Source organism: Chiloscyllium plagiosum, unplaced genomic scaffold (genome assembly GCF_037043375.1).
Source record: "Chiloscyllium plagiosum isolate Xiang-an unplaced genomic scaffold, Cpla_swu_hap1 HiC_scaffold_20, whole genome shotgun sequence".
NCBI lineage: Eukaryota > Metazoa > Chordata > Chondrichthyes > Orectolobiformes > Hemiscylliidae > Chiloscyllium > Chiloscyllium plagiosum.
Genome location: NW_028270158.1, coordinates 42,878,586 through 42,892,302, shown reverse-complemented (window position 1 = coordinate 42,892,302; position 13,717 = coordinate 42,878,586). Strand labels below are relative to the sequence as shown.

At 37.7% G+C, this 13,717-nt stretch overlaps 1 protein-coding gene across 2 annotated transcripts in view; it reads left to right on the top strand.

Annotated features, from left to right (window-relative positions):
* Positions 1–9,112, top strand: part of srlb (sarcalumenin b) — a 58,685-nt gene extending 49,573 nt beyond the window's left edge. For both annotated transcript variants that reach the window (XM_043711466.2, XM_043711465.2), the window contains 2 exons: positions 4,294–4,527; positions 5,552–9,112. In XM_043711466.2, coding sequence (XP_043567401.2) covers positions 4,294–4,527; positions 5,552–6,363 — 1,046 coding nt within the window. In that variant the 3' untranslated portion in view covers positions 6,364–9,112. The remainder of the gene's footprint in view (positions 1–4,293; positions 4,528–5,551) is intronic.
* Positions 9,113–13,717: the final 4,605 nt, after the last annotated feature.

Genomic DNA, 13,717 nt, shown 5'->3' with positions numbered 1-13,717 from the left:
CCTTAACACCTTTTGATTTTTCAAGTCTTTTTGGGAAACTTTCTAAGTTTTGCACAGTGAAAACAGATACAAAATACCTGTTCAAGACATGAATCTACCAATTGTCCAGACTCACTCAAAGAGTGCACTAAATGGAGTTACTCTTTTCCTATTTAAATAAAAATAGAACTTCTCAATGTATTTTTATATTACTGGCTAACTTTCTCTCATGCATTGCTTTCTCTGTTTTGTAACTGGTTCTCCCTTCTTTGCTCACTATTAAACTGACCAATCTTTTTTGCTTATCATTAACCTTTGCAACTACTTTTAATCACCTAATTTAGCAAAGGATGCATCCTTCTCAAAGACTTCCTCACTGAGATGAATCTTTGCTGACTTGTATTAAATATCTCCTTGATAGTCTGCCACTACATCTTTAATGTACTAATACAGTTTCCCAGTTCACTTTAGCTTGCTCTGCCTTCATATCATCATTATAGGTTTCCTCCAGTTAGGTTTAAAACATTAAGTTTAGAATCAACATTCTCCTTTTCAAATTGTTAGAGAGATTGATTTAGTCTAGCCTTATATTTTCTACAATTCAGAGGAATGATCGGTGATTTAAGAAATGTATAAAATTATTAAGGTTTTGACAGAGCTGAGACAATGTTTTCCTGGGAAATGGAAATTCTGGAATTAAGAATTGTTGTCTTGGAATAAGTAGTTGGCCATTTAGGACTGAGGTAGAGAAATGCATTTGCTTAGAGGATTGTGAATCTTTTGAATTTACTCAATACTCAAGATAATTGTAACTGCTTAGTTTTGACTAGATTTAAGATGGAGGTTTTTGAGTAGAAGTTTTTGGGTCCTAAGCAAATTGAGGAATATGGGGATAGGGTAGGAACATAAATTTGAGATAATAGATTAGTTATGCTTTTACTGATTTGTGGAGCTGCCTACTCCTCCTATTCCTTATGGGTTTTAGACATATGACAATGACACTCAGCTCCAACTTTATACAATTTATAAAAAACCTCTACAGAAAACAAAAGAAATTGCTAGAAAAAGCTCTGCAGGTCTGGCAGCAACTGTGGAGAGAAATCACAGTTAATATTTCAGGTCCAGTGACCCTTCCTCAGAACTGCTAGAGATTATTTACCTTGTGCTCATGCTTGGAGAAGGAGAAAAATGTGCAGAAGTAAATTGATCAACCTTTCAGTGAAGCAAAATGCAAACTGAAATCTCCACAGAGCTGGTCAACTAAGTGAAAGAAAAGCCCAGAGCAACCAAACAGTACACACAGGTTTCTTTCTGATACTGGAATCCAATTAGGAGATACCAATGCTCAGAAACCTTGGTACTAGTTAATCAGTTAAGTATAGAACAAGAGTGGTGTGAAAATTTGTAAATTGAACAAATTTTTCAAGTACTCCCTTCTATAGCCATAAGTGAGGGTGTATTTTAACTACAAAGCACTTCATAGGACCATACAGCCCATCAATTTAGTTGCACTCTGTTGCTATTTCTCCACAGGCCTTCAAGTTTCTTTTCCTTTCAAAGTAATACTCAATTTTATGTAAAAAATTAGTATTGAATCTAAAATAACTCCACAGAGGCCAGTATCTTGTCACCAAGTCACCCTTTATCTACACATGACCAATTCTTGACTATAGTACTGCCCCATTTAGAGTTAGGGGACAGAATGTCAGTATCTCTGACACTCTTTTTATATGCCAGTCAGGGCTCCTTGATTGGGCTGATTATCTGGTCCAATCAGGAAACTCATTCTACGAGGTCCACTTGGCTGACCTCATTACAATCACTACATCTCTTTTGCTCTGAGTCAGAGGACATAGGTCAGTTCTTTTTCTTGGAAAACCACCAAAATTGTAGGCTGTTTCTTCAAGCCAGTCTTCAAAGTTTGGACTTTTTTTTTCTGTCAGGTCATTGACTAATGGGTGGTACAGAGCTGTTCTTGTATGTCAAATCCCTTTTAAAAATTAGCAAATTCCCTGTTAGAAATAATGGCCCATTATCTGTAGCCAACATTTCTGAACTCTGTGTTGAAAAAGATGCATGCAACTTTTCTATCATCATCCCAGTCTTTGATGAATGGACCCTATGCAGACCCAACCAGTCTGAGTGGGCATCTACAATGGCTAAGAACATTGAACCCATGAAAGGACCTGCATAGTCGACGTGCAACTCAGTCCAAGATTTACCTAGCCATTCCCACAGATGTGGGGGAGCTGCTATCAGTCATTTGTTGTCCTCATTTATATTCTAGGGTACCACCAGTGGTGTATCTGCTAATAGGAGCCAGCTCAATGCATCTGCATCTTGGCCTCTGGGTGTGTTATAACTTGTAATTATAAACACTTAATATTAGAACCCACCATTGAAGGGGGCCTGATGCTGTGGGCAGGCACTGCCCTTGTACTCTATAAGAGGACCAACCAAGGGTTTGTGATCTGTGATTTTCACAAAGTTACATCCATAGATGTATTGGTGGAACTTCATGACTCCAAATATGACCGTCAAACCTTTTTTTCTATCTGGGTGTATTTGTACTCTGTATCAGCCAAAGTCCTGGATGCATAAACTGGTGTGCATTCTTCTCCATTGGGCCACCTATGAGCTATTATCACCCCGATGCATTGCACGTCAACACCAGATCTTTCTTGGGACCAGAGTGAGCCAACATCTATGAGGATAATAGGTGTTTGTTTTTACTTCTTTGAAAGCAAGGGCTTGTCTATGCGACCGTTTCCAAGGCTGACATTTTTAGGAGCTAATGCAAAAATGCCAGGATGGATTGCCTGATTAAGTATGAAATTTCCATAATAATTTACCAACCCAAGAATTGACCTAAGCTCCTGGGCAGATGTAGGAATTGGGACACCTTTGATTGCCCTCACTTTATCTTCCAATGAGTGTAACCCGATCTTGTAGATTCTGTAGCCCATGTAGGTCACTTGGGAAGCCTGGAATACACAATTTTCCCTTCTCAAGCCTGCATTTGCCTTGGGAAAAAAAGCCCTTAGAACTTTATCTAAATTCTCTAAGTGTTCTGTATTAGATTTAAGATGTCATCCATGTAAATGGTGACCTGAGGTAGACCTTGTAAAATGTTTTCTATTGTCTATTAAAAAATTTAATAGGCTGACATTACCCCATATCCCACTCTCATTGCCACTGAAATAACTCCACAGAGGCTGGTATCCCTTAACTAAGTCACCCTTTATTTACACATGAACAGTCCTTGACTATAATCTTACCTCATTCAGAATCAGGTACCAGAGTGTTAATATCTCTGACACACCTTATTTAATCAGCCATGGCTCCCTGATTGGAACAGATTAACAACCCCAGTCTATGAGGTCCAACTAGCTGGCCTCATTACAATCAATATAGAATCTGTTTCCATTATCCTTTTACAGACTGTGTTTCAGATTGTAAGAACTTGGTTGGATAAAATCAACGAGGAGAAAGTGAGGACTGCAGATCAGAGCTGATAATGTGTTGCTGGAAAAGCGCAGCAGGTCAGGCAGCATCCAAGGAGCAGGAGAATCGACATTTCGGGCATGAGCCCTTCTTCGGGAAGGATAAAATCAATACATGTAACACCTGAAGAATGTATTACTTGTTCAACCATTTTAGTGTTGCAATCTATTTCTTTAAAAATATGGTTAATTATCACTTTTCACATTGATATTATCTCTATGGCAAATAACATTTTTTTTTATTTAAACAAAATAAAGCTCAGTCATGGCCACAGAAATCTATAGGGTAGCATTTTGAATGGCCGGTGTCATTGTATACAGAGTCAGTCAAAAAGGTGCAACTGCTGCCTGATATTAGGAGGCAACAGGCAAATGTTTCCTGCTGGTAGACTTTCTGAACACTTTACTGCCTGAACCTATAGTCGAGGATGCATTTCCCCAGAACACTGAAATAGCCTTCCTAATCATAGAAACTTAGAAATACTACCACCACTCCAACTCCCTCCAGAAAATACTATGGAGGATGGAACAGCTGTGATTATCAAGACCAAAATGTGTTCTGTGTTGTGATGAATGCAATGTGAACTCTGTTTCTCTCTCCACCGATATTATTCCAAAGACTGAATATTTCCAGAGTATTCTGTTTCCACTATCCACGGTATTTTGCTATTGTAGATTTTTGATCAGGGTTGTGTGGTAAGGATAACTAAATGGAGTTGAGGTGCAGAGCAGCCATAAATTGGATGGTTGGGTAGGTTTGAATGGTCTGATGTCCCTAAACTTCTTACATTCTCTATTTTGCTGCCCATAGGTGCAGAGCCAACTACATCAGAATTTACTGTTTTGATGCATGGGTCTAAGATACGCACAGTGGAGGGAATTGTCATGGCTGCTGATAGTACTCGGTCTTTCTCTCCCTTGGAAAAGTTTGGTCAGAACTTTCTGGAGAAACTTGTTGGAATTGAGCTCCCACACAAACTGTTGGAACGAGTGACAATCGTCGACACACCTGGAATAATTGAAAATCGCAAACAGCAAGAAAGAGGTAATAATAGGAAGTCTGCTAATATTTGCTGTGATGACTCACTTAGGTGAGGTGTGATATGGTTGGGGAATTGTATCGAATTCTAGCCTCAATTTATAGGATGGGATGGGGGTGGTGTGGGGAGGGAGAGGTTATGTTCAAAAGCACCAGCATTCAACCAGAATGGGCAGCTATTAACTGTGAATGGCACAGGTTACCTTGGAGAAATGGGAATAAATCTTCTGGGTTCTCATATACCACTGGTTAATGCAATAGATCATAGAAGATACAGCCAATCCTAGCCTGGCTATCCTGTGATACTTTAATAGGATTGATTTCACATTTAGTGAATTTTAGTGAAGACAAGCACTCAAAAATAAAGTGCAGGTTGTGAACTTGTGGGGACTGTACCCTCAATGCTTCTAGTAAATGAGGTGGTGATTAGGAAGGATGGGGCCTGATGAGTGCTCTCTACTGTATTACATACAAGACAATGGTCATAGAATATGAGACGATATGATATTAAGGAATTAAAATGAAAAACTGTAAACATATTTAGATATTTTATCATGCCAGGGTATTTTCCAACGTATATAGCCGATCTAATTTAACAGATGAAGTACTTCAATGTAATAGCCTATGATTGGAAAAATAACTAAATTGCGCTGTCAAGTACATCTGTAATAAGTGCTGGTATTCAGGGAGGTGACCTAGGGAGGGTTGGAGAAGGCATTTAAAAGTGGAGCGAGAATGATGGAGAGTAGGAAATACTTAATAGGTCAGGTAAAGGAACAAACCTTGAAATGGAACAAAATATTATTCAAGAGGTTGGCTAGAACACATGAAGGGAGTTTGAAAGCGATACTACTAAGGGAGAGAGGATTTTCATTAAATTCCCTAAAAATAGTACATAGAGGGATTTGTACCCCCTTCACTAAAAAGGTGTATTGCTACTCCAAATGTGGTTGTAACAATTCTAGAGACCCATTGATATTTCTATATTTTGAAATAAGCTGTTTCATAATTTTCTACCTTTCTTTCATAGGTTATCCCTTCAATGATGTTTGCCAATGGTTTATAGATCGAGCTGACCTCATATTTGTTGTGTTTGACCCTACCAAACTGGACGTTGGATTGGAATTAGAGATGCTGTTCCGTCAGTTGAAGGGTCGTGAGTCTCAAATCAGAATAATTCTAAATAAAGCTGACAATGTCGCCACTCAGGAACTGATGCGAGTCTATGGAGCTCTCTTCTGGAGCCTGGCACCATTAATCAATGTCACAGAACCACCAAGAGTCTACGTTAGTTCTTTTTGGCCATATGAGTACCAACCTGATACAAACCAAAACCTATTCCTGAAAGAAGAGGTCTCCCTCCTGGAGGATCTCAACCAAGTCATTGAGAATAGGCTGGAGAACAAAATTGCCTTCATCCGTCAGCATGCCATACGTGTGCGCATTCATGCCCTTCTTGTGGATCGATATTTGCAGACTTTTAAAGATAAAATGACCTTCTTCAGTGATCCTGAGCTGGTCTTCAATGAAATATTGGAAGAACCAGACAAATTCTACATCTTTAAATCCATCTTGGCTAAAACCAACGTCAGCAAGTTTGATCTTCCCAATCCTAATGTCTATAAAGATTTCTTTGGCATTAATTCCATTAATACTTTCAAATTGTTGTCAGCACAGTGCTCATACATGGGAGGATGTCTGCTGGAGAAAATCGAGCGTATCATCACCCATGAGCTTCCTGCTTTATTGGGAACCATCACTGCTGGGAAAAACCCATCTCTTTCATCCTGTGATATCACCGGATGTGGAGTAACACCAAAGAACCGATACAGAAAGCCCTGAACAAGGAGCTGTTACATTATTCATGGGTGAAATAGTTTATGTCTTATGTCCAAGAAGCCATGGTTCATTAACCCTTTGAGAACTGAGCTTTCGGCATCCAAGAACCTGTTGTATACCTTAAAAGAACATTAAAACAAACTTTTATCAAATCTGTACCATATATAACAGAAAATAAGGAATCACAAGAAATATTTTTCAATGAATAGCATTCTCTGAACAAAGATGTACCAACCTGGTCATTTTTTGATACAGCTTAAGATTTATAAAGGGCTCAGAGGGTTAATTTATTTGCAATGTGGCAAGTGGTTAGCGTGTCTCAGTGCATGTTTAGTATAGAGCTTTGACGGCACTTCCGCCTGTTTGGAGCATGGTGACTCCCAGTTCTTGCTGCTAACATTTTGTTCATGTACCTTTTTAATTTCATTCCCCCTCCCCCATTAGTTATTCCTTGTCACATTGATCTGCTTGCTGTGTTTAAAACACTAAGTTTCCACTTTCACCCAACCTATTCTCTAGCTAAGTAACCAAGTTTCCCTCTCTTGCCACCCCAGATCATTGGATCATCATTAATTCAAATGTCAAATTATCCACAGGACCTGAAAGAGGCCATACATGCTTTAAAATGTTCAATCACAGGCCTTTTGGAAACTTAGCGACCATTGCTGTTGGTTCCACTGCTGAATCATACAGATTTTCTCAGATGTCTGTGCTCTGAAGTAGCAAACAGAGAGTAAAGGGCATTGGTGAGTAGGAAAAAAAAACTATTACAAACACATAAAAAAAAACTTTTACTTTCACAAGCATTAGTTGTTTCATGAATGTTTATCCCAGTCCTGGCATAAGATTATAGGTTGTGGCAAACTTGTAGACAATTGGATTAGTTGTCTTTTCTCCATTTTTGTTCCATTCATTTTTTCTTTCAATTAATCTTATTTGAGCTGTCAAACATAATTGCCTGTGGAGTGGATATACCAAGTGCTTAAGACTGTTAATCAAGACTCATGCAGTCACTCTGCATTCAGTTTTTCTTGAAATACTTCACTATTCTGTATTTACATGATACAAACATTCTGCACTGACATCTGTATGATGTGTTAATGAGCTTAATCACAATTGGTTTTGAGGTGCAATCTTATGGTTATTCAGGTTAGAGGATGACCTTATAAAGTTCTTAACTGCACACAAGACAACTTTGAAGGTGAAATGTATATGTTGTAGGTCTAGAACACGGCACAGCTAAGATGAAGGCTACTCTAGAGATAATAAGATTATTTGTTGTTTCAGCTTGCTCTTTTCCCAATTTCTTTTAAATGCGCCTCCCTTTATAGTTTGCCCATTCATCACTTTGGTTGTTAATCTAATATAGCAAACTAATCCTCATCATGGCTTCCCTCTATGACCTACAGTTATGGCACATAAAAAATCTCACATCATCTCCACTCAATAAGTTTCCACTAATATGGTACTGAAAACAATGATTCAGCTGTGGGAAATGAAGGAGTTTCCTTTAATGGACTAAGAAATCAATTGAAACAGAGAAATGTGCACGTAAGTAGAAAGAGAGAGACAACTTTGATAAGCGTGTTAAAAATAGGCCTCAGATCAGTGGGGAATATTATGGTATTTGTGTAAAAGTGACAAAATACTGGTTAGTTGCTGGTCACTCAGTGAGCAAACAAATTTCAATGGCTTGTTAATAAAAGCCTGCAGCATCTGAGAGAATTTCTCTTGGTCAGTCAGATTGAATTAGCAACAAACTAATTTTTCTGAAAGGTTTCATCTTGCATCTTACCCAATTCTCAGCAACAATGCAGTTGGGTAGCCAGAAGTGAGCTTGGGCAACATAGCAGGTTAAAACAATGTTGATTCATTCAGTCACTGGAAAACGATGATCATAAGGGATCTAATGTAATATTCAATTAGGAAAATGGAGCAGTTGAGATGAAGGTTCTGCAATGCCCCAGACTTTGTTCAAATATACCCTGCATTACAGTATAATCTTGTTTATTATTTTGAATTACTGGTGCTAAAATTCTAAGAGGTGTAAAAGACATAGCTGATGATGATTTGGGAACTGTTGGTGTTGTATTCTGTTAGCAATCTACATTTATTTCAAAACTGTATACTGTATCTACATTCTTCTTGGACAATGACAGAATTTATATAATGACAGAGTGTCATTTGGCCTGTTAGTTGTGGATGGTAACTAGCCAAGTACAAATCATACAGCATCCACAGAACCTTTTAAGGATGGAAAATGAAGACCATTAACGATCTGATAACGGTGACTCTGACATGTGAATTCTGGATCTTGGTGAAGTATGACAATTTGGCCATATGGTTTAGATGCAGATTTGGAGGCATTAGGATTGTTTGGTTTAATTCAAACAGACAAAGTTGTACGTCTTTAAGCTGTGAAAGATATGCTGTTTATAACTATACTTTGCCAGAAAACAATGCATTTCCTGTATGCTGTGCGTTTCTTACTGTTTGGAGAAAACCCATTTCTAAGCAAATGATCTCTCAAGATAATCAAAATTCAACATGATCAGTTGCATGAGTGCATGCTTTTGGTGAGAGGTCTTGCCCATTGGAAATATATTGGGGCATTGTGACCAGGGACTGCAATAAGTTTAATGGATGCAAAATTGTTAGAAATGCACATTTGTATAACTTGCATTTAAACCTTCTAATTCTCAGTGTCCTCATGCCCCCAAATAAATTCATGTTAAAAATTTGGATTAACTTGGCAGTGAGAAAATGTATGCTCCTTTGGCTCAAAAATGAATCATACTGTTTTGAACCCAAAACAGCAAGCTTAACGGGGCAGGAGGCGATCAGCTAAATCAATAAGGGGAGTTTACATCTAGCATAGGGGTGGGTTGCATGTCAGTGTAACCATTTATGGCAGTTACAGTGCCTATTTAAAGATTTAATTTGGCTTCTAAGGAATTTTATTAGATTGAACCTGAATTTTGGAATTAATCTTTTCAGATGGTTTGATTGCAGGCAACGTCTAAAATCCGAAAGCTTAGACATGTCCCAAAACCAGTCTTTTGCTGTTGATATTCAGGTTTAGCTACACAATAAATTAAATAATAATGCAGTTTGTAGACAATGCAGGCCCTTCTAATAAAGCTAATTATCAAACACCACATTTTGTCCTTCAGTTTTAGTTTTCCCGAGTTAGTCTCTCACTTGAATTTGCACAAATCAAATCTATTTAACTGCAAGTTAGTTCCATTTAATATTAAAAGGTTGACTTGCTAACAATTCAGCTCTTTAGAATAAAATGTATCTTTTTTGTGTACACTAACTCCAGTTCTCCACCTGTTATCTCCTCTGGAAACTCCTAGTTGTAGCCCACTCGCCTTTGTAAAGTATTTGCAAAATGGTTTTTCTGCTCTACAGAGTACAGAAGTTTGAGTCAATGCGGAAGCCTGAGGAAATCCACTAATAACTATTAAAAAATTAAGTCTAAAATTACTGATCTGATGCCTCAGTCAGTTGCTGCACCATGCACATTTTCATGGAAATGAGTGTCACTGGTAAACCCAGCATTTACTACGCATTCATAATTGCCCTGAGGTGGTGACGGTGAGCTGTCTACTTGAATTACTGCAGTCCTAATCAATGTGACCTGTAGACTGTTGAAAGTGAGAGAATCAGTTTTGCTAATTCTCTGTTCTTGGATATGGTTATTGATTTGAACATGAATGTGAACAACCCAAATGTAAATGTTGTCCGCCTCTTCCTGGATGCAAGTATCTGTGTCATTGTCTGAGGAATTGCGAATGATACTGAACACTGATCATCAGCAAACATCACAATATTGCACGTTATGCAAAGGTAGAGGTATGGTATTTGATGAAGCAGCTACAAATAGTTGCATCTAGGACACTAAGCTGAGGATCTCAGTTGGGTTCATGTGGTATAGTGGTAGTGTCTCTACCTCTAGACATGGGTTCAGGATCCAGCAGGGGAATGTAATAACATCTCTGAACAGGCCGATTATCAAAAAAGATAGCTATCCTGATCTTAGGGGTTCCTGTGACACAGTGTCAAATAGAAAATATCTAACTTTAGGTTCTCTGGCAGTATTGACCGAGGATTGAGATAACTTGTGTCTAACAACCGCAACCATCTACCTCTCTACTGGCTGGAGTCTAACAACTCCAACCAGTAGAAATTTCCAATTCCTGTCCACAGGCTCCTTGATATTATACTCAGTCAAATGCTGCCTTGATCTCAATAGCAGTCAGTCTCATTTTACATCTGTAATACATTGCCCTATCCACGTCTGGACCTTGGCTGTAATGAGGTCACTCCAGAACCCAATGTTGAACAAAGTTTAATTCACACCGGGCATTGCTGACCTCATTTGGGGATATAGTCCAAGGAAATTGAAACTTTCAGAAGTTAGGACAGGACTGATGAATTTGTTTGTATTAAATAATTCCAATACAACTAGGTTTAAGAAAATTAAATACAGGGAAACAATTCTTCCATATATACGTGCTTGAGACTTTCATAGAATCTTCCCACTATAACTTCAGCAGGAGATTAATCTAAGCCTTGGAGAAAAATATTCCTCTGATCTGTTGCTTGTTAGACTGACAGTGTGGGAGAACACCATTGAAATAGTACTCAAAGAACGAGAAATATATTCTAAAATTTCAGATAAGCTTGCTGGCAAGATATTGGATTAATGCTCCTCCTCTTGCTGAGGTTGAAACCCTTGCAGTACTAAGAATAATGAGGATGCAAGTCTTGTACTCCTTACCTGGGAAAGAGATGATGGAAATGTTGATGTGTTAAATAGACTCCTGTAATTGACAAGGTAATTTTAGTATGTTATGAACTCTACAGAGACATATAACTTTGAAAAAGAGATTAGTTTCCCACTGGTCATTGGAAGGAACCAAAAGGATAAGATGATACATTTTAAATGTTTATTGTAACAAACTAAAATCAACATAGATTAAACATTACTTAACAGGCCATTAATATGAAAAATTAAAGAAAAACTACTTCTGCATTAACTAACTTACCAACACAACAAAAAAAAGATGTTTTGAAATGCTTTCACTGTACTTCGTCATTCTGGCAGATATATAATTGCATAGGAACTCCTTCACAGTCACACCTGGTGCTCCAGCAGATTTAATATTACCGATATTAAATCTGGTTGAAATTTCTAGTTCTCTTCAACAATTGTCCCACCGTAAGAGGTTTTTGGATCTGATTATCACCACCAAGACAAAATTCATTCACTCCTTGTTCCTTAAATCTTCAAGATCTGCTCTGTTCCCTTTCAACAAAACTTTTACAAGCATCCTGTTTAATTGCTAACATGAAAAGAATAGCCGGTTTGTCCATTGCAGTAGCTTCTTTGTCTCTATCTCAAATAGCAGCTTTTTTCTCTTTAAGTGTGTTGGTGTCAATATTTGTTTAATCATTCTTTGAAGTACCTCAGGACATATTTAGAGTGTTAATTTTTTTGAAGCAACAAGGATGCATGTCATAAATTAGCAGTGTGAGAGAGAGAGAGAGAGAGAGAGAGAGAAATAGTGATAACAGAACAACTGTTTACCTTTTTCATAGATCGGATTGAAAAGCAAAATGCCATTTTAGAATTACATCTCAGCTCAAAATGGAACACACAATGCCAAAAAATGTTTAGATGCTTAAAGAGGAATTTCTACCATGAACCATGGTGATGAAAAGTCAGTGATCACTAAAATACATTATATACAATCTGGGAAAGCTAGCCACTTTGGTTCAGTGCTGAGAATAGAGCTTGATTACAAATGGTTTTAAGTCTGATGAATTATTTAGGGAGAACTTATTGTATTGTCTTCATTTATTTCAAATGTTTACAATGTACCAAATGCAGCTGCTATGTATTTACACCAAATCATCTGCAGGTTGCGCTAGGAGACCAAACTACTGGCAAGTTAAACAGCAACTCAAAATCCCTACAGCATGTAAGCCTATTGAGTCCACACCAACCCTCCAAATAGCATCCCACCCAGAGATACTCCCCCACCTTATTCCTGTAAACCTGAATTTTGCCATGGTTAATCTAGCTAGCCTTGCACATACCTGGACACAAAGGGCAATTTAGCATGGCCAATCCATATAACTGCACATCTTTAGACCTTGGGAGGAAACCCACCCATATATGGGAAGAATGTGCAAACTCCACACAGACACTTGCCTGAGTGTGGAATTGAACACTGGTCTCTGGTGCTATGAGGCAGCAGTGCTAACCACTGAGCCACCGTGCCACACACTTATTCAATGGCCAAAACACAATTCATACCAGTGCCAGATAAAAAACATCTACTCTGGCAAACATTAAGAAAAATTAATCATAAGATGCTATGTTTAATGTAATTTAAATTTACATCCATGCAGGCACAACATAGTTTACTTCAAGTTTGGTTTTTAATACACTATTTTCTTTCAATGAGATGACATAATGAGTTGTGCAAATGAAGTATTGTGACTGGGACAAAAATGAAAGCTATGCAGCAGAAAGATGGAAAAATATTGTTCTTGTGAATGGTCACTGACTCTGCTTTCTCTCCAAAAATGCTGCCAGGTCTGTTGAGTTTCTCCAGAAATTTCTGTTTTTGTTTCAGATTTTCAGTATCCACAATTTTATTATTCTGGAAAAATATTTGAAAGAGATGCAGCAACAAGAAAGATAGAATATAAAAATGAATTGCACAATGACCTAAATCGTGGAATCTCAAGGTATAGAGGCAAATGATGGACTAAACATTATGATATCAGAGGTAAAGAATGCTTTGAAATAGAGTACTGGTGAAGCTCCAGGCATAGATTAAGTAACAACAGAACACCTAAAAGCTTCTGAAGAAACAAATAGAAGTCATAACATACACAACGTATGCCAAAGGACATATTCCAAGTGACTTGAGACATTCATTTGTTAAGATACTTAAAGTTAAAATTATGAATGGCTTGTAGAACTATAGCTTATAGTGTCATCTCATTTAAAAGATATTGAAAATTGCAATAAAAGATATAATATATTTGAAACAGGAATTGATGAAGTGCATCCTGGATTTAGATTCAGAGAACAAGAGTGGGACAGTTAAAAAAAAAAATCTTGAATAAGTATCCAGCAGTCAACAAGAACATTTACATATATTTCATAGATTATGAAAAGTAGTTGATTGTGCTTATGAAAGTAACACGATACTGCAGTGAGATTTATCCAGGGCTGCTTTGGATCCAAACATAATCTGACTGTCCACCTTCTAGTCTGATGGGAGAAGTAAAGACAGAAAAGTATAACAAGGCTGTGTGCTGTCAAAATTATTCA